The sequence below is a fragment of the Rissa tridactyla genome, chromosome 1 (genome assembly GCF_028500815.1).
Source record: "Rissa tridactyla isolate bRisTri1 chromosome 1, bRisTri1.patW.cur.20221130, whole genome shotgun sequence".
NCBI lineage: Eukaryota > Metazoa > Chordata > Aves > Charadriiformes > Laridae > Rissa > Rissa tridactyla.
Window position 1 is genome coordinate 19,800,241 of NC_071466.1, and position 20,727 is coordinate 19,820,967.

A 20,727-nucleotide genomic window follows, 5' to 3' on the forward strand; every position below is an offset into this window, starting at 1 on the left:
CTCCCTTAATCACCAGCATATTTCTGGTCTTCTTTCTTTCATAGATTTTTCAAAGCTATGCAGTGGGTGGGTTCCTTAAATGTTCATTGGACCGAAGAGAGGTTTTTTGTTGTAACCCTCAGGCACTAATTAATGACAGCTTACTTGACTACAGCTCCTTTTTCCTTAGTCTGCCGTCCTGGCTGTAACACCAAGGTGGTGATAAAATTCTCCATCGACTCAGCAGCAAGAGTCCCTGCTCTGCTCTACATATTGTTGACTTCATTTAAACAAACTAATTCATTAGAAATTTGGCATACAATAGATTTTTAAATATTTTTAATAGGAATAGAACCAGTTCTGCTTATTGTGGAAACATCTGGAAACCCTTGTGAAAAGTTATTTCTAGAAGTAACAGTTTTGATAATGCATCATTTCCGTGGAGGTGACAAGTGGTGCTTCTGACGTCACCTCAGCCCAGTCCATAGTGTTTAAAAAAGAAGGTACCATCAAATCACATGATGTGGCTAACTGCGCTTCCACGCTGTTAGCCCTGTGCTGACGCCGACATCTGACAGCACGCTGCAGCACATCTCCTGGATTACACACAGAACAGTGTTTGAACCTCTTTAACGAACTCTCACTGACTCAAAGGATGCCTGAAAAAGTATTTGGGTAAAAGGCAAGGTAGGACAGCAGAGGGCAATGCAAACTGGTGAGCAGGCAGTATGCTGTGGGATGGTTAGAATGCCTGGCTTTAAGGAGAACAGCTATCAGGAAGGGAAGAGGGGTTGTAGTGGTTAAGACCATGATACAAGATAAAACACAGGCCTCTTTCAGGGCATTCATGGGAAGGATGACAATGTCTGTTTATTCATATTAATCCATGAACATTTTAAATGCTGTAACTACCAAATCCAACAACCAATATGCCTGGGCATAATCACATGGAGTAAATGAGAATCTTGCTTATAGAAAATGCCTTAAAAGTAAAATTCCAATACAAGACAAAACAAAGGAATGGGAGAGGAGGAATGTGGAGAGTGGACCACTGGAAGTTAAGTTTTGACAGGCTAAGCCCATAGTGAGAAATGCCAGCACAGACAAAGATGCATATCTGGTTTTCATGCACCAGTAAGAATTCCACATATGTCACAGCAAACATGGGAAAACTATAATTCCTGTAACGGCACTGGGCTATAAAGGTATCACCTTCTGTTAGTCCAAAGTAATGAGAGAACACATGAGTCACGTTCTCATTTTGGAACCTTGTCCCACTAAATTGGCAATATCCTCAGGAAGCAGCTGCATCAAGACGCGAGGGCATTATTCATAACATTGTCATTACTGTGCAAGACAGATGAGGAGATGGACTTAGAAATGTTTGCAAACAGAATGAATTAAAATGAATGCTTTATCTAGATGGCAAAATAAGCTATATTCGTGTCTTCATAACCCCTACGTCTTGCTGAAGAAATCACAAATCCAGTTAAAGATTTGCTCTTTGCTGGTGTTCTTGGAAAGTAAGCAGCAGAAAAACTGGTATCACAGACCTCTCTCAGAAATTTCCACAAATTTCAGTGCTTTCTACAGCCTGTAAACCTGCTTTTTGGTTCTTATGCACACGGATTTGCTGTTCAGAGGTGTACAATCACCTCTGCCAAGTTTTTCCTATTGGCTTTTTTCTCCTTTTCCCTTTTTGGGGAGGAAGAGGGGAGGGTATAGAGAAGAATTTTTAGGAAACTGTCAGGATTCCATATTGCATTCCTGTCTTCTGAAGACCAAACTAAAAGTAGTCATCTGTTGCAATTCAGTCATAGCTCCAAACAGAGGCATCTACAAAGTAACTTCAGGGGGTTCAGATGTCCACTAAACATAGACAAAGTTCTAAAACATGCATTTATTTCTCTCTTTCTACTTTCTTGAAAAAAACTTTTGATTCTTCTTGCAAAAGAAGCTTAGATTTCATTTTAATATCAGTGTTATGTGGGCTGTGCCATGATGATGTTAGGGATAGCAACAAAAACATTCAATTTTGTATAAAGTGCAGTTTTTAAGCATCTTTGCTGTGAAACAAAACTGATGTCCTTCAAAATATGAAATGAGAAAACCATAACAGGCTCAAGAACAGCTATTATGCTATTTTGGGCTTAATGGTACTCACTCACCTGGAGTGTGGGACATTCACCTTTGCCTAACGTACACCATGGAGACAGCTTGGTTTTCTACACTCCACTTAACAACTGGCTGCTCTTAATGCTTTTATCTTCCCAGAAATGCCATCCTAACCCAAAGAACTTTTTGTTCTATTAAACGATCATTAAAAGTAATGTACTTCACAAGAATTCTTGGTTTAAAAGAATCTGTGTTTTCATATGTGCAAAACGTATCATCAAAAACAAAGAAAAAAAGAAATCTCGGATGGCTTTACTTACAGAACTGTCAAAACCAGAAAAAGGATAATGTACCCGACTCACACTTCTAAGTCAAGGTAAGTTGAGCCCTATACTACCGCTATCCAGGATGCCATGGTTAGCCTCACTGAAAACGAGATCGGAAAATCTGCACTGTCTTATATTTGCAGTTTGTAGAGTGCGTCTCTGTAAGTTTGTGTAAACATAACTGGAGAGACAGTTCTACTTCGAGAATAACCTTTCTCCGTTCTGCAAAAGATACATTTGCAAACAATCATTTTGATTCTGAATGGCTGTTCATTTCTTTCTAGTCATGAACTATCAGACCAAAAAACTTACTCACTGCATTTACTGGGGAACAGATCTTTGCAAAATTAACCTCATCTCCTGTAAACAATAGTCTTCGTGTGTGAACAAGAGCAGGCTTTATTATTTAGCTATTTGCCATTCATTCTCATGCACTAAAAGCTTTCCCTCTGTCCAGGGAGCAAGAATGTCACATAATTTAGGTAACCAACACACACAATGCAACAAATGGCAAAAATCAAGGAAGAGCTCATGAAAAACAAAAAGGCTAAAAATTCTTTGGCAAACACTCCGAAATAATGAAAGCTCTGAGAACAGAAGAAGGATGTTATAGTCTCCTCAATATGTTTATAATTAGCAATTTCACAAGCTCCCTATGAGTCTGTTGGGGGAGGATATGGCAGTGTATAAGCAACCATAAAATGTTGTAGGGTAACCAGACTGAAATAGATACCATGACCTCAGTGGTAGCAGAAAGAATCTTTGCACTCTCTTTTGTTGTTTTTGTTATCTGAGCTATCCTAGCTATTAAATGTGCCATTCCTTCAGAAAAAAAAGAAGTTGACATTTAGCTGCAGAGGTCTGTGACTAGGAACAGGCAATAAATTAGATGGGACTGTAAGAACAACTGTACGGGATCAGAACAAATGACCATCTAGTGTGGCCCTGAAAGCAGACATAACACTTGAAGACAGAGCCCAGTATGCAAGGGATGGTACCCTGCAGACAAATGGGGTTAAATGAAGGACTCACTGAAGCCTGTGAAAACTTTATTCTAATTACGGTAGAGGAAAGGTTTTAGACAGTGCCAAACAGAATGCAATCATGCTTTGTTCTCAGCAAAAGTTTCAGAAAAGGGAGACTGTAAATTTGAATATCAGATAGCTTCCTAAGAGATGTGAGGTTTTATGGTAAACACATACAGAAATAAAAACCCTAAGTTTAAACTCCAGATCACCTTCTTTTAATTTCTACCTTTGAGAAAGTTCTTATACACAGATAGCCCAGTGAAACGGAAACTGATATTTTGGAGTTAGAAATAATGGAACTGTCTTCATCCCACTACAAAGTTTCAGGGCTAACAATACCTTGTCCAGGTTAAAATTAATATGTGTTGAAATTAAATTAATTAGTGTTTGAGAGTTTATATAGGAAAAGGGAAAGACTCAGTCATTAATTTGGGAAACATTTTCATGTTGTTTTGGTGCACACAAGCTAAGAATTTAAAGTGACATCCTTACAAAATATCCATCAATGTATTTACAGAAACTACATGGATTTCTTAAGCTTCCACAGGCTTTAAAGTTGAAATTGTGATTATCGCAAAAGCAAGGTTAAAGAAAATAAATCCCAACCTGAACTCACATTCTCTTGAACACTTAGGTTATTTGTTCCTCTTTCAAAAAAGTAGCTCCACTAACACACTTCGAATGTATTTATAATTATCATTTAATCATGAAACACTTGAACTATTGAAAAATGGCAAAATTAAACAGTCAATGATCTCTCTTGCTTTTAGTCATAACAATAGTCTGTAAGGCTACAAATCGCTCATGTGCATGCAGATCAGCCACACATGGGTTTGCTAAATCTGGCCCTTCATTAAAATATATGTGTGTGTATACACACACACGCGCGTGTCTATATATAGAATATTTATATATATTTAAGGAATGATTTCAGTTTGTTCTGATGATTCAGAGATTTTGCTATTATTGCTTGAACCTAAACATAATTGTGTGTGGGATGTGAATTGGCTATTAACTAAATTTCTAAGGTGAATAGCTGTTAGTATTCACTTCAGTAAGTCCAGATAGAGACAGTTCTCTAGAGAGTCAAAAACTTAGAGAGAACTTCAAACCAAGACAAAAATCAGGTCTTCCTTTGGGATAATTATCCCTTGGGCCCTTCCAAGTTCTGCCAGGTAAGAGATATCCTAGTACATCCTAATCCACTTTTGTTTATACCACTTTCCCCTTTCTTTTTATTAACCTAATCAAATAGGTCAAAAGCTAAGAAGAAGCTGAAGAGCCCTTTAATTAACTGAACATTCTTACATTATTTGTGCCTTGTTTTTCTTTTTTTTTTTCATTCAAAACTAATGTCTTTGCCTCTCCTCTCTTTTTAAAATATTAAAGCAAAACCAAAACCCAAATATGAGATATACCAAAATACGGAGATTGTTTTGTTTTTTTTAAAAAAGTTAAAGATATTCAATATGAAGTCTCTGAAGATGATTATTTACAATGAATGACTTTTACCCTAGTTAAAATTAAGGAAGATATTTGAACAGAAGAGGCTGTCACAAGTTCCTCTGAAGTACTGGCATTTTTTCCAAAATATTCTATGTCTCATATGAAAGGAAGCTGAAATACCATTAAACATTTAGTTTATGGATTTATTTATGACAGGAAATACATTCTTCCTTAGGGAACTAAACTATTCTGAAACAGTTGAATAATGTTGCTGAACTTGTCAGCTTCAAACAGAAGGGCAAGTATCCATCCCCCATCTGAACTGTTCACTCAAATACAGCACAGCGTAATGACTCACTGTTTAGCACAGAATAATGACAACAGTTATGTGATAGAGTTTTTTAACTAGTGCATAAAACTGCAGAGTGACTTTTCTTCTCAGAATTGTTCATGCTGGAGGGAATAGGGCAGGAAAAGTGGAGAATTGCCATTGACAAATACACTGTCTTCTTAATCTTTTAAAGGAGATGCTGGCAGCTGCTTCTAAAAATCCCATAACTGTGGATGCCAGAGTATGAAGTCAGATCTGCATAAAGGTTAACATATCTACAGGATTACCCAGTGGGGCTGAGAAAGACACTGTTCTCCAGGAGACAACCCACAGGCAGCTCTTTTGGGACTCTGTGCAAGACTCTGCTTGCCATCCAGGGTCAGAAAAGACAAGGGCTACTGAGGTGTTCTTCCTTGCAACAACAGAAAAGTTTTGTGTCAGGGGGCTCTTTCCTGCAGAGAACATAATCCTCCTGGCGAAATTATATTAAAGGGGCAAGATAACTAATAGGTCATGGAGAGGAGAGCTATGCCTTTTAAATGTGTAACAGAAGGCATGCAGTATAAAAAAGTGCATGCAGCTCAGTTCAATTTTTTTCTTTTTTAGTTGCAGAGCACCTTATCCCAAACTATTCATGCAGTAGGATACAAAGCAGAAGGGAGAAGGAGGAGATGGAATGAGGCCCTTTGTTCAATCTTTTTCTCCAGTCTGCACCAGGGTGAAAGAAGAGGGAGCTATGCTAGCACCGTCACCTGGCACATGAAGGCCCCGGTTGCATTATCCAGGAGGATGTATTGCTTCTGCACACCGGAGGGTTCCTGGAGGCATAACAGCATCTCTTGCTTGTAGTGGAGGATTAGATCAAAGGAGGAGGCAGATTTGTCCTATTCACTGCTAAAAACTGCAATTTATGGCACATTATTGCCCCAGATCAAGTAAAACATTTGGATCAGGGGACTTCACTCTTTGGACCCTTGGAAGAGAGACAGAAAATGAAGGGACAACAGTGATGTAATGGTGTTTCTGAAACAAAAATATTGCTCAGTGTAGAAAAAACAATGTACATAATTGAGATGACAACAGTAAATAAATATCACTAGCACTGGCCAGAAGAGACTTCCTTCATTTTAAAGCTGGCAGAGCAAAAAGCAGGAGCAGACAGCTCGGTCACTGAAAGGAGAGGCAGATGCTGTAGCAAAGCAGCACAGGGCAGCAGCTGCCTGACAGCATCTCAACATCTGGAAACACAGACACTCAAGTAGCAACCACCTCTACAGCTGTAAAGGGCAAGGCATTTTCCCCTCTTCGTCCCACTCAGAGGCCTCTGGGACCACCTGTGCCTATTAACTCAGTGAGGTGGCAATTCAAGCCCAGCAGCATTTTCTGTTCGTGCTTATGGGCTCAGACTTCATAAAAGCCAATAAAGAACTATTTTTATGCAAAATGTGTGTATGTTTCTGAGTGTATTACTGCTTATCTTCTGTGAGTGCTTGTAGGTTTGTGTATTGTCTCATATCACTACTTTTATTTAGTTTTTGTGTAATGTTTTCTATCTCTTCTCCACCTCAGGAGATAAGAAAAACAGTCTTGTAGTTGATAGTGGAAACCCGACTTTTAATTTTTGTATGACAGGAAGACACACTGCGGGAAGAAGAGAACAGATATTTAGGACTTAGGAGAAATAAAAGTCCAGCACACAGCTACCCTGGATTCCCAAACCCAACCCTATAAATATTCACGGATAATTTTAAATCATATGGGGTTTTGTCTTTTTTATATAAATATAAAACATCACTAACATGGCAATTTTGACTTGCTAAGGATTTTTGTCCACTTATCCCTTTGTGAAAATGTAACAATGTCAACCTCCTGTACACCGCAGATTTAATTATTTATTCACCTGGTGAGTTGTGTTGCTGCTGTTCTTGTTATGATTGCTTTCTTTTTGTCTGTATAGAGAGTCAATGACAGTAATAACAATTGAAAATTTCAGCTTCAGATGGAAGTTCTCCACTGCCTGAAACAGTCAAAACAAGAAGGTGAAGTTTTGGTAGCTGCACAAAGTGCCCCAACCCAACGCCAGAGGCAAAACAGTATCATAGGATATTTTCCATCCTAGACAACCATGAATGCAGGGTTTTTTTCATAAAGGACACAACTTCAACACTTTAATCTGTTTAAAGTCTTTTTTTTTTTTTCCCAAGTGATTGATTGTCCGAGTAACTAATCCATTTACTATTCTAGAGCTAGTTTTTATCTGATCAGAAATTCACCAAAATCTGGTAAATTTGCCTGATGAAAATGTGGCAAGACATTTCTACAGAAGTTTTTGGTTTTCATCATTCAGTGTTCTCAGCCAAAAAGTGTTTTCCATGGAAAATTCCCAACCAGCTCTACTACTAGCCAGACATCTGGAGTATTACTTGGAGGCGTTTGTGTCTGGAACGAGTGCTGAACCGTGAGAATCAGACCAGTGAGGGATGTCACACCGTGACCTTAAACCTAACCTCACAATCCAGCTGCACATCCTGTGGCCACAGATCCCCTGCAGGAATCTAAATCTTGAAATGCTCACTGGTTTTCCCTGTGCATGTGCTTTTATCACCTGGAGAAGGGAATGAAAGGATCTGCTCACTGTGAGGCAGGAGGACAAAGTTACGCGCTAGGTGCAGCCATCGTAGTAAGGTTTTGTCTGCCTTCAGGGACAGGACATATGACTGAATTACAGAATCATTTCTATACTCAGCTAATTCTAAATACTACAAGTCACAAAGAGTTGTGAACATGTAGAAGTCACTGTGAACCAATAAACAGTGGAAAAGCCCACAAGGTGCCCTGGGTACCTACCCTGGTTTCTACAAGTATGTTTTATCTTTGCCATGGAGACAAGTATAGACAGAAAGACACTTGTGTTTCTTACTCGCAGGACAAGGATGTCAGAGAAAGCATAGCATGAGAGAAGAATGGCCAGGTCCAAAGACAAAACCCCTTCTCAGTGATCCTCACATTATTAATTAGCTCTCTGCTCGTCTTTCAGGCCTCTTCCTCTCAGCAGTCAGAAACAGAGTATCTTCATAGTCTTCTAATTAATTAACTCAAGTTGGGCTTACAGGTTGACAATCCTGGTATTACGCCTCTTTGCCCTGCAATTGCATGCACAGCAGGCTGACCCTTATCCTGTGCAGGATCAAGCCCTGGTAGCTTTGAAAGTTTATATTTATCATCTGCTGCAGACTTTAGCTAAGTGCCTGATTAAAACAAGAAATGCATGTCACCTGAAAGAATAACCAACTCTTTGGGAAACTTCTTCAGTAGAATAAATATGAATCTAATTTTCAGACTGGCTTCTTTCACAAAGCTGCTGTTGTGCATCTACTATTCATATTAAAACCCACTTACCCTTGTTATTGCAACACATATGCAGTAACACTGTCATACAGTGGGTGTAACATGTAACTGCATATGTCAAAGTCCCTTCAAAAGAACCAAAGTTCCAAATAATGACTGTGGTTTTGAATTTTTAAACCAATTGATAAAGATTATTATTAAAATCAGACTAAAGGAAGCACTTGAATGAAAATGCTCAGAGGGCTGAGGAAGGTCTGAATTTTCCCTTAGGGTAGCCTAACAAAACCTGCAAAAAATTTCCCAGATGCCTGGGGAGACATCCTGCGATACAGGTCAGCTCCTCTCATTTCACATTTCCAGAGGCACTGGGCCAAACTGAGGGATGGCATCACGAACTCTCCTCAAGTCCAGGGAACCATTGCCAGGGCTGACTTTGGCTCACCATCTCCCCCGCATGCTCTCAAGAAAAAGTACCAGGCTTCTCCCTGAGACATGCAGCCCTGAATGCTCCCCAAAGGAGTTGTGCTGCCCTAATGTTGGTAAGCCTGTGAAACTAAGAACTCTTGTACTGGCTCATCCATCATTTTTAGTAAAAAAGTCTCTCCGTGCAAGTGTTTCTTCTGTGGAACCGGTTTTGATTTTTCTAACACAAGGAAATTTCTGATTTGAAGTTATCCAACCTGAAATAGGATATTATATACCTTCCAGAGTCTGATGTAGACATTAAGTACAAGGCGAAGTTGCTAGGAGACCACAGAAGGAGCAAGGAGCATTGCAATAACACAGCAGCTTTTCACACAGGGTTGATGAGAACGCCTGCATCAGCAGTCAGCCTTTCACAATTTATAACAAAACAGACAACATTTTACTGCTTACGTAAAGATGCACATTTAGTGAGGACCACTAAATTGTTATAAAACTAGCATGCCACAATCTAAATGAAAAGCAAGGCAAGAAACACTGACAAGGATTACACAGACAACACTCACTAAACTACTCTCCCTCATTGCATTTTTGGGAATGGCTGCTTCATTTAGAAACTAATAAAAAACATACATTCAAGCAAATGTTGGCACTTAAACTCTACTGGTGTTCTAGGCCCAAGTGCCATATTGCCATAATGCAAAGCAGAATACTTAATGAACCAGCAGAAGATGCTACGCACACTAAAATTCATTGCCCATTTCCATGTTATTTCAAAAACTGTGTCACTTGTGGACATGAGCCATTACAATCCACAATAAGGGTCTCTTCTGTACCCTTACTCATGAGGCAGAGTTCACACTTATTAAAATCTACTACTTGGCAAGCAGAGATTAGAGGTTTATCAAACTCAGGCTTTCATTGTTCCATCATAGAATCATAGAATGGTTTAGGTTGGAAGGGACCTTAAAGATCCTCATGACCACAGGTATTTAAATAGACAACACAAACCAAATCTAATGCAGTTGCGTGGCTGTAAAGTCACACAGCTTAGACGTGCTACAGAAATGGTTCTACTTGTAAAACATTATTTGTCACCTACACTGTATTTATGGGAAGTTGAAGTATGGAAAGTCTCGACAACATCTAAAACTCAAATGAAAAGGCTGTGAGTGAACAAAGATTTGAACCTGTGTTTCAGTCCAGATCCTCCCAGCGGGATTGCCCACCCTTCTGGGAGCTCATTAGCCTGTTCACCCTTGAGGTAGGACTTATCTGACAATACTCATTCAAATATTTCATTATAAAGTAGACACTGAAAGCATGTCAGATGAGTACAGCCTAAAACAGACTTACTCTCTTCTATTTAAAGAGGGAGCTACAGCAACAAGTTAGATGTAGCAGTTCACGCTGTCAGTGTTTGAAATTAGATGAGGTTAATCCCACTCTTCACATGAAATGGTCCCTCTGCCGTGCTGTTCTTCTTTCTCTAGCTGACAGATGAAGACAGGCTATTGTGTTGATAGTACTAATACCAGACTACATTATTTGCGTGCACCTTATAAATCCAATAATAAAATAGGTTTGGCAATGCACTTTTGAAAGTTAGAAGCTGCAAGTGCATCAAGCACTCTATCTTGATAATAAAGAAACAACTGAGACAAGGACCAGGCTATGTGCCTCGCAAATACAAGGTCACATTGACCCCACCTGAGACTAAATTAATCAAAACGAAGCCAATTTCAGATAGGAATTTTTTGCACTGCTATATTCAGATCATTTCATGAACTCGTCATTAGCAGGTGAGCAAAAAGAAAGGAGAGGTTATGTATGTGCTTCAGTTTGTGATTACAGTATTTACAGGCCTAATTCTCATGTTATTGTAACATAATCATTTGAAAGATACATGACATTTTTATGCTTTAGAGGAACATATTTTAAAACATGTTTTGAACTACTGTGGTAGGGCCCAATCTTTATGTTTTGGACACGAACACCTGTATATAACAAACCTACATAATTGTAGTTAATTTCAGTGGCTTCATGTAAATCGTTTACTTTTCCTCTGTGTGTTCTCCGTTCTGTACCTCTTCACAACTGTATTAGGACCACCTTCATACACTATAAAAATAAGCAGATAATCTTAGAGAATAACGTCTTGGGAAATCTCATTAGTCAAAACTAGGCATCTTCTGCCAGAGCAGCCCTTTTAACCATAAACTGAAAAGGAAGCCTTTCTGTTTCTTTGGGATATACGCTGCACATTAATTAATTAGTCAAGATTTGAAGCATGATAAAAAGTGATGCCACCAATAATATCCTATGGGTTTTAACACATCAAATGAGATTTGCGTTGTGACCTTTACCTCTAAAGGTCAATGTTCTGGAGAATTCTTCTTACAGCATTATCTCTAATCATTAAAATTAATGTACTTCCACTTTATCTAAAAAGAATGTAATAAAATATGAAGCATATCTTAAATTCAAGTAACTCTCACTTAAGTGTAAGAGGCAATTTTAAATCAATATCTTCAAATAACAGTCATAGGGCACTACAAAGAATTAGTTGTACCTAAATCAAACGAGTGCTTCTGGACTGAAAAGTATTTTGCCGAAAGGATCTAAGTGTATATCCAATTCTACATGCAAAAGTCCTTCTTTTGTACTAAGGCCTTAGCTAATGCAAAAGTAATGGGATTTTGCCTCAAATAGAACTGAGTTGAAAAAAAAATCATACAGGGATGTGAAGCCTTCTCCATCACCCACAGGAGAACCATCAGCCCATTTCCTGTCACAAATATTTCTTTCAAAAAGAGCAGACTGTGTTACAATGCTGATGATAGGATTTGTGGAGGCTGCTATAATATAGCTCTCTCTCTTTTTCTGCAAAACACCATTTTTTCATTACCCCACAAATCGCAGGCTATTTGCACTGGTATAAGGAGTGCAGGCTCAGGGTCTCCATTCTGCTCATGCATTTCTGCTGCCTCTGGCTCTACTGGAAGTATCAAATGCCAGAGTACGTGTCAGCTGCACACCATGGTGCTCTCATCAGTGTGCTATGAGCTCTGACCCAGGGGGCTGGAGCATCATCTGGATATAAACCAGACCTGGTTCATACCCCTTGTCACCATCCTGAGGTCCACCACTGTTCAGTGGCCGCACCAACATTGCTCTAATGGGCAGACTTTTCATAAAACGCACATGGCTGTACAAACCAGGTGTTTTTGTGGTTGCTACAATGAGTACTTTTAAATGATAACTGTGTGCCCAGCTAACAAACTTCATTTGATTGGCTGTTAATGCACTTTACAGGTGAAAATCTTATCCTAAATTCCCACTTATATGATATGGCATTCTTTCATTCATTCTTTCATTCACTTTTTTTTCCTAACTTCGTGCATCTCTCTCGGAGACTGTAAGTGTCATTCAATAAGATACCCACTGCTATCATGAGGATGAACTTTTCAAGCGCTACAAAAAGTAGATATTTGCATTCTGGTGAATTCAGTCTTGAGATGACAACAAAGTACATCCACCGAAGTAATTTAGAAAATATATATATTCCATAAACCATAATCATAAAGTCAGCCATATCTAGTTGAATATTCATCAATTAAAAACCACTACATTTAATTGCTGTTATGTTTCTCTAGAGCCGAAATCTGTGCAATCAGGACAACCCAAACAGATTCATAATGACTCTGTCTGGAAAAAATGTCACCCCCTAAGTAATTAGGCTCTTAAATGTGTATCATATCAGCCACACCCCACAAACCTGGGGAATAACTTCTGAACTCGCAGTTTCCAGTGATGACCTCAGGGAGCTTAAACAAGAGATAGGCCTCTGGAAAACAAATCCCCTGCAAACACCAAGGAGACTTTAGCATCAAACACCAAGGAGACTTTAGCATGTTTGCTTCTTACTAGAAACCACAATCAGAACTGAGTAACTGTGCTGTAATTGTTAACCTACTAAGAGAAATCAAACTTCAAATAACTGTGTTGTGTCATGGATTATATAAAGTGGCTGAGAATAATTTCTTCCTATTTAATCAAGGCTTATCAGCCAGTTTTGGGAGAGGAGAAAGTGGAACAGTTGTTTACTCCCCAAATCAGAAGGTCCTTTATTTTTAGGAACTGTGTTTTGAAAGATTGTCTCGGACTTAGGAAAGTAATTGTCGTACTTTTTCAAAATAGCTACTATACTATCCTGAAGAATAAAGTCAGAAGTTAGTCACAGCAACTCATGAAAACTGTCAATTTATCAAAAAGTTGGGCATGAGGAAAACTGTCCTCCGATTTCAAGTTCTTTTCAAATATGCAAATACTGATGTAGATTTTTTAATACAAGAAGACAAAAGCTGCGCCAGCATTCTATATTCAACACACTTGGCAAGGACTCAGGAAATGTGACTTGTGCTTGGTAACAAGAATCACTGATAAGAATTAAGGTCAAAATATAGTCAAAATACTGCACTTGTTTTGCCATCAATATCAACAGGTCCAGCTCAGAGTAATCACATTACAGTACAATTTAATTCACTGTTTAGAAGTGAATTAATGTCTTATAGCCTTATGAATGTCTTATTTATTGTGTACTTTGTATCTAATGTTAATGAGTATTTAAATATTTAAATGGCAAAGATTAATTGTAAAATGTGTCATACAGTAAGTCCCCTATAATGGTTCTGAGCTGAATCCATAGTAACTGTTACACATACCTAGGGGTTGCTTAAACTTCAGGTAGATTATAGAACTATAGAATCCTGACTTGGAAGAGACCCATGAGGATCATCAGGTCCAACCCCTGACTCCACACAGGGCAACCTAATAGTTAAACCATATATCTAAGAGCGTAGTCCAAACACTTGAACGCTGACAGGCTTGGGGCCATGGCACTTCCCGGGGGAGCTTGTTCCAGTGCTTGACCACTTTTTCCTAATGTCCAATCTGAACTACCCCTGGCGCAGCTTTAAGACATCATTATGCACACGGAGCATTTCTTAGTGGGAATCTGTGGCACGATAGGCGCTTTCACGTTTTTTTAAGTGAGAAACTGGCAGCTAACAAAGATAGGGATCACTCTAGCCAATTCAACATCGGCTGTAAGGTAAAGTCATGCCAACTCAATTTAGAAATAATACATATGTTTTTAACTGTGACGATCATTGACATAACCACTAAGAAAAACTATGCGTCCTTTGCTATTTGTAGAAGGATTCATCTGACAGAGTGTAGAAGCTTACAGTGCTGACATCCACATTTAGGCTAGGTCCATAGGCTTCCCTTACAGACAACTGAGAAAGTACACATTTTTAGGGCGTGATTCATCTCATCCTACAGTAGGCACCTAAACTAGGACAAATTAAAGTAGACTTCTCCAAAAGTCCTTATTTGAATAGTTTTACAGGGCAGATATCCGCGTGACAGGAATCCTAACCTTAATATATTTAAAATCAAATCAAGATGCCTCTATGAAAGAAAGGCTTTTAAAAACATGATTTACCAGGTTAGGTAATAAGGTAACAACAACATACTATGGCTTTTGTCACCCAGGAGGTGAGATTAGTTGGTAACACCATCTCCCTGCCCTGAAATCTATTACACCTGAAACTGAAGACAGGACAACTAACACCCATTGAGGATCTTCTCAGTACCTCTGCTTTCAGTTTAATTATGATGAACTGACTTTTCACTTCTGAATTCTAAAGGAGGTTAATTAGCATTTTTTCAAAATATTTGGTTACTCCTAGCATTCGATTCTATGCAAGCATTCTTCCTCTGCATTGTCTTTATAGTCTTTCTGACACAGGTTTTCTTGTGCAGCTGCTGAAATCACAAGGAATTTTCTGGAAAATAATGACACTGGTAATGAAAACAGTCACAAACTGTGACTCTCAGAATAAAACATACACCTTCAAAATTTCCCCACAATTGCAGCAATCCCTCAAAAGAAAATGAAAACATGGAGAGGATCTGGGAGACAGCTCTCCTGGCATGTGAAAGTGTGGCAAGAATGTATTAGTTGGATAGTTATTGTAAAAACAGACAAATCATCAATCAAACTAGAAAATCGATTTTAATAGGATTAAATTAATATCTATTTGAAATAGTCCGGTATTGAAACTGAAAATGCTATTTATTCTGATATCTTCAGACAACATTTGTCTTTTCATGTTGATTCTGTGATCCATGAATTATTTTTAAAAAAAATGATTCTTGAAGATCCATAGTCCAAGACATTTCTTCAGAAAGTTGTTCTTTAGAATATGTGGACATTTTTCAATAGTCAAATAAAAATTTTATTTTGACATTTAAAAAAATCCATCATCAGCATCAATATCCAAAAATAAAAATATTTCATTCATAACTCAATGTATTTTCATTTGAATATTGTGTTGCCATATTTCATGGAATTTCCAGTTTGGTTGCCTTGCATCCACACTCTCCTTTCTGGGCAGAACAATTCATTCAGATTAAATCTCTCTTGATTCACCATACACAAAGAGTTCAAGGAATATAGTTCTAGATATGACCTAACTAACAGATAGAGAAGAGTTGGAACTCAGAAGTATACAATTTTACTGCTCAAGGAGCATCACAGCAACATCCCTGAACACATTTTTAAAAGTTTTAACTCCTTTCTGTCAAGTTTTTAACCTTCAAAACAGGTGTTTCCATTTAAAAAAAAAAAAAGAAAAAAGAAGTATTTCAGATGCAACCCTCATTTTCTTAACAGACATGAGGAATTGAAATTTACAAAATACATTTCAACCACGATGTAACTCATGCCATGGGAATTCTGTCCGGCCTTCTCATCCAGCTACATATGGCTTTTGTTATAGGCTTTCAACAGTATTGAATAATTGTTCTACATAATCCCCCCAATTTCTTTGAAAACAAAAGCTTTGTATTATGGGAAGAACAATTTAACCAGAAACAGGAGTGAGTACACATAATGAAAACAATGTGTAATCTAACCCTTGAAAAAGCAAGGCACGTATATATCTCCATGGTTTTTCTTCCCCACTGAATGTCCATTTTCTACCTAAACGTTACCAATCCCAAATGCCAGCAGCTACAAAGTCGGTATAAGATCAAGAGAAGCAGAACAGCAGTGGAACTTTAAAATGGTACAGAAGGACATGTGGTTTTCCACCTCCTGCTACCTCCTGTACCAATCTAGGAGAAGGAACTGGAGTTGCGTGGGAAGGAAGCACATAAACACTGAGATGAAGAGCAGGCAGTCTACACATTCTTCTTTTATACAGGTCAACAACTATTCAGAAAAAAGGCATGTGGCCCCTTAGAACTGCAGAACTCTGAGTGCCTCTACACTAATGCTGAAGTTCAGATCAGGAGCCTACTTCTGAAGCGAATTTCACAATTGCCATCGCATACTGTGCTTTGGCTTGTAGCATGGGACAGTCCTGGATCATGTGAATTGTCGTCTTCTCACACTAAACTGAATTGGAAGAAGGGCTCCAGGAGTGCACCTAATGCCCTCCAGCCACAGCAGATGACAAGGCGACAGCTAGTCTTTGTGGTATTCCGTACTTACTAAAGTATGGCATAACTTACATGATTGTTGATGGGCAGCAGTGAAATATACATCCATTAAAAAGATTGTGATATATCGATGCAATTGATGTAAATTCTCCTAGGAATAAGAAAATTTCTACAGACAGAACACAATGTAATTAACCAGCTCCATGTACGACCAGTACTAGCTGAGAACAAAGAACAAAGCTTTACCTTAATAGGGCTCCCATCTGGAGTGAGAACCTCTTCTGAAAGCTCCATCATCTTCAGTGCCATCAGGGCAATGGCTTTAGCATGACTAAGGCTTTTCTTATGGAGCCCTGCTGCAACGCAGTACGCATCACCTATTGTTTCCACCTGCAGCAATCAGACAAATCTAATGTTAAAGTATGATAATGCGAAGAGATCCCTACCATTAGTTATCTGCAATCAAATAGCATTGCTTAAAAACATGTGAGCAAAACATCCATAAAATAAGCAATTAGACAACAGCGCATAATTACCTGAGTTTGCAAACAGGTGCATCAAAACCTGACATGCGATTGCATAGTGGTTCTTCACCATTATAAGCAAAGATCATTACATCTAGAACAGTGTATGCCATCAGCTGAGATATGACATTTTCCCCTAGCAATAATACAGAAAACTCTGTTTTATTAAATGAGAAATTGCTTGCAGCTTTGTTCGACACTATCCTACCTGAGTTTGCTGTTGGGTAAGAATAGCGCTACATCATTATAATTCATAATTATTATTTGCTCTGCTAGAAAAGTATATCCAGAAGAAAATTAGAAAAAGCAAAACGTGACCATAAAAAACAGTGAACAGTCTAACTTCTTATTAGCAGGTAGGTCTTCCTGGCATAGCGAGAATTTACAAATACCTGTTATTGTTGCTACAGAATTTTGACCGCATCTGCCTCTGTTACTTTCAAATAAGAATTGTTGCCTCTCTACTATGCAGGCTACCTGACTGTGAATTCCCTACCTTCAGGCATTAAGTTCAGCAGACTGATCCCTGTGGTCTCTTCAGACAGGCCTTACCTCTCTCTCATCCTTGATTTTCTTTAAAGAAAGCTGTCCCTCAGGAGGAAGTGAGAGCAACACAAATTACAGAAGCCCTCTGGCTCCGGACAAAGGCAGCCTGGGAAACACTGAAGCCCTCAAGTTCTGCAGCTTTATTGACAGCATTGTGTTTTGCAGTCTACTTGCCCACACATCTGCAATGATGTGCTCTGCACACCGTCCATTAACACACGCCCAAGCAGACTCAGCCCCCAAGGATTAGTTTGCTTTTTGCTACATAACTAATCTGTCTCTCATGTTGCCCACAACACTAAAGAAATGCCAGAAAAGGCTTCAGCAAAGACTAGGGCGAGAAGAAAGCATGCACTGAGCAAGGAGTTACTCAGGGAATAAGTAGAGCTAATTCTTCTCTCTGCAGGGATCCTACTAATATTAGTAGACCTGGGCCTTCTCAGATTAATTTCCAGTCCTGATAGAATTGGAAACAGTATCTCAAAAAGTAAGTACTACATGTAAATGTATCCAGAGCATGAATCTATAACAGCACTATGAGCAAATACTTCCCACCATCAAACTTAACAGAAGCTGATACAAGCCCATTGCCAAGTTTGGCACCTTAGCCTTTCCTCCTGATTGTGCAGGAGGATATATATAAACTGAGGGTTTCTCATGAGGTGAGAGCTGAGACAGCTGTTAGAGTTTCCCCATCAGTTTTGGAAGCTCCTAATAGCACTTGTATATAGAAAAAACATGTAGGAGCAACCAATACTGCCGTCTGTCTGTCTTTTTTACCCAATCTGTATCTCAGGATCTCTGTCCACAAGCAGCAGAAACTGCCAGCTCCCTGCAAGGAGAGGAGGTTGTTTCTCCGAAGACAAATGGATGGACAAGTAAAGTGCGATGGCTGGTGAAAAATGTAGAAACTATGGAAGAAAACATACAAGCATAGTGAGAAAAAGTATCAGAAGTTAAAAAGACTCTCTGGATGGATAAGAAGTGAATGGTAAAAAATTCTCTAAACCAGATGGAAGCATTAGCAGAAATCCAAATAACTGCACATTGCCATTCTTAAAATTGTGGATTAACATAACAGTTTGAACAGACATACAGGGACTACCAAAAAGGAGCTGAGTCTATCATGTCAAATACAAAAATGAAATATAAATTCTAATCTTTGTTGAATGATTTAATTTCACAATGACTTTTCCACTACAGTTAGCTGCACCACTGTAAGCAAGTATAGATCTAGGACCATATACTGTTCCTGCAATGTTCAGGCAAACCTCCTTATTTTGTTAGCATCTTCCCCTTTGGAAATTTCCATAGCTGTGTAAACTAATTTAACAGTTAAATTCCACTCACTGAATGAGGAACATCAGCAGAGTTGCATTGCATATATCTGTGTACTACCAGAATAATAGGACTGACATTGTCTCATGTTAATCTTAATCTGAAAATAGAAAGCATAATAATACTGTTGTAGGATACCCTTTAAAGTGCTTGCCCCTATGAAGTTCCTCTGATGGTAATACTGGAGTACCAGGGGAATGATTAGGACTATTGAGACTGACCTGGTAGTTGAAATTGGGTGTCATGAATAACAATAAGGTTGTCTAATGATTTACCATTCTCTGCCTCTATTTTCAGTCACTACTAAGATCTTCCCTAATTAAGCATTTAAACTGGAATTTCCACACTGAGTAGCTCCATCAAACTTTAACCTTGATTCAGTCCTCCTTCAAAATCAAATTTGGCAAATTTTCCAATTATCTGTGTGGGTTTTTTCCCAACCATTTTTAAAAAAAGCTGAAGGAGTTCTTATAGCTCCCTAATTCAGATTGTTCAAGGCACTTCTATTTGGTCCTCTCATATAGAGTCATAGAATGGTTTGGGTTGGAAGGGACCTTCAAAGACCATCTAGTCTACCCCTGCCACGTGGTGGGGCATCTTTCACTAGATCAGGTTGCTCAAAGCTCCATCCAACCGGTCGTTGAACACTTCCAATGATGGGGCATTCACAACTTCTCTGGGCAACCTCTTCCAGTGTCTCACCAGCCCCATCATAAAATAAAACCTCCTTACATCCAGTCTAAACCTACCCTCTTCCAGTTTGAAACTATTGTTCCTTGTCCTGTCACTATAGATCTCAGTAAAATGTCTCTCTCCATCTTTCTTATAAGCCCCCTTTATATATTGAAAGCCCACAACAAGGCCTGGAGCCTTCTTTTCTCCAGGCTCAACAACCCCAACTCTCAGCATTTCTCCACAGGGGAAGTGTTCCAGCCCTCTATTATTTTTATGGCTCCTCTGAACCTGCTTTAACATGTCTGCGTCTTTCTTGTACTGGAGACCCCAGAACTGGACACAATACAGTCTGGACGCAGGTAGGGTCTCACAAGAGCAGAAACTAGAGAGGGAGAATCACCTCCCTTGACGAGCTAGCCGTGCTTCTTTTGATGTAACCCAGGATATGGTTGGCTTTCTGGGCTGTATCCCCAGTATCACCAAGTCCTTCTCTGCAGGGCTGCAATCAATCAATTCATTACCCAGTTTCTGTTTATATCAGGGATTGCCCTGACCCAGGTGTAAGACCTTGCACTTGTCCTTGCTCAACTTCAGATGGTTATACAAGGACATTAAAGTAGAAACTGCAATGAGAGTGATACATCACACTTCAGAATTTCAGGGTGTCAGTGAGTTGGATGCTCATGAGGAAGATGGAGATTTCTCTTTTCTCAGCTGAGGAGCAAGAATGGGACCAGAAAAACAAAGCAGTGCCCTTAGATCACTCTAAACTCTCTGCTGGGTAGATCCTGAAATCACTGTGCACACCAGAGACCAATTTACTTCATAAATATTCAAGTAAATGTCAATAGAATTAAGAGAAAAGGAAGATGCTACTCAAGGTGGCTAAAAATAGCAGCAGTCAGTTCTGTTTGATGCTATTCAAGATGATGATATACAGTAACGAAACATCAGAGGCAATCTCTACCTTGTGATAAACAAACCTCTGATTTTTTTACTTTGTAATGTGAATGTTACAGTGTGTTATTAGTAGTATATTTGATTTTTATATTCTTCCTATATACGTATGCAGGAAAAGGTATTTTGCTATCACTGTAAGACTGGAATACATTATCCTGCTTCTTTTAAAAAATCAA

General features: G+C 38.8%; 1 protein-coding gene across 1 annotated transcript in view; it reads right to left on the reverse strand.

Annotated features, from left to right (window-relative positions):
* Nucleotides 1-20,727, reverse strand: part of GUCY1A2 (guanylate cyclase 1 soluble subunit alpha 2) — a 182,742-nt gene that overhangs the window by 51,083 nt on the left and 110,932 nt on the right. The window contains exon 6 of the mRNA XM_054203627.1: nucleotides 16,755-16,898. Coding sequence (XP_054059602.1) covers nucleotides 16,755-16,898 — 144 coding nt within the window. The remainder of the gene's footprint in view (nucleotides 1-16,754; nucleotides 16,899-20,727) is intronic.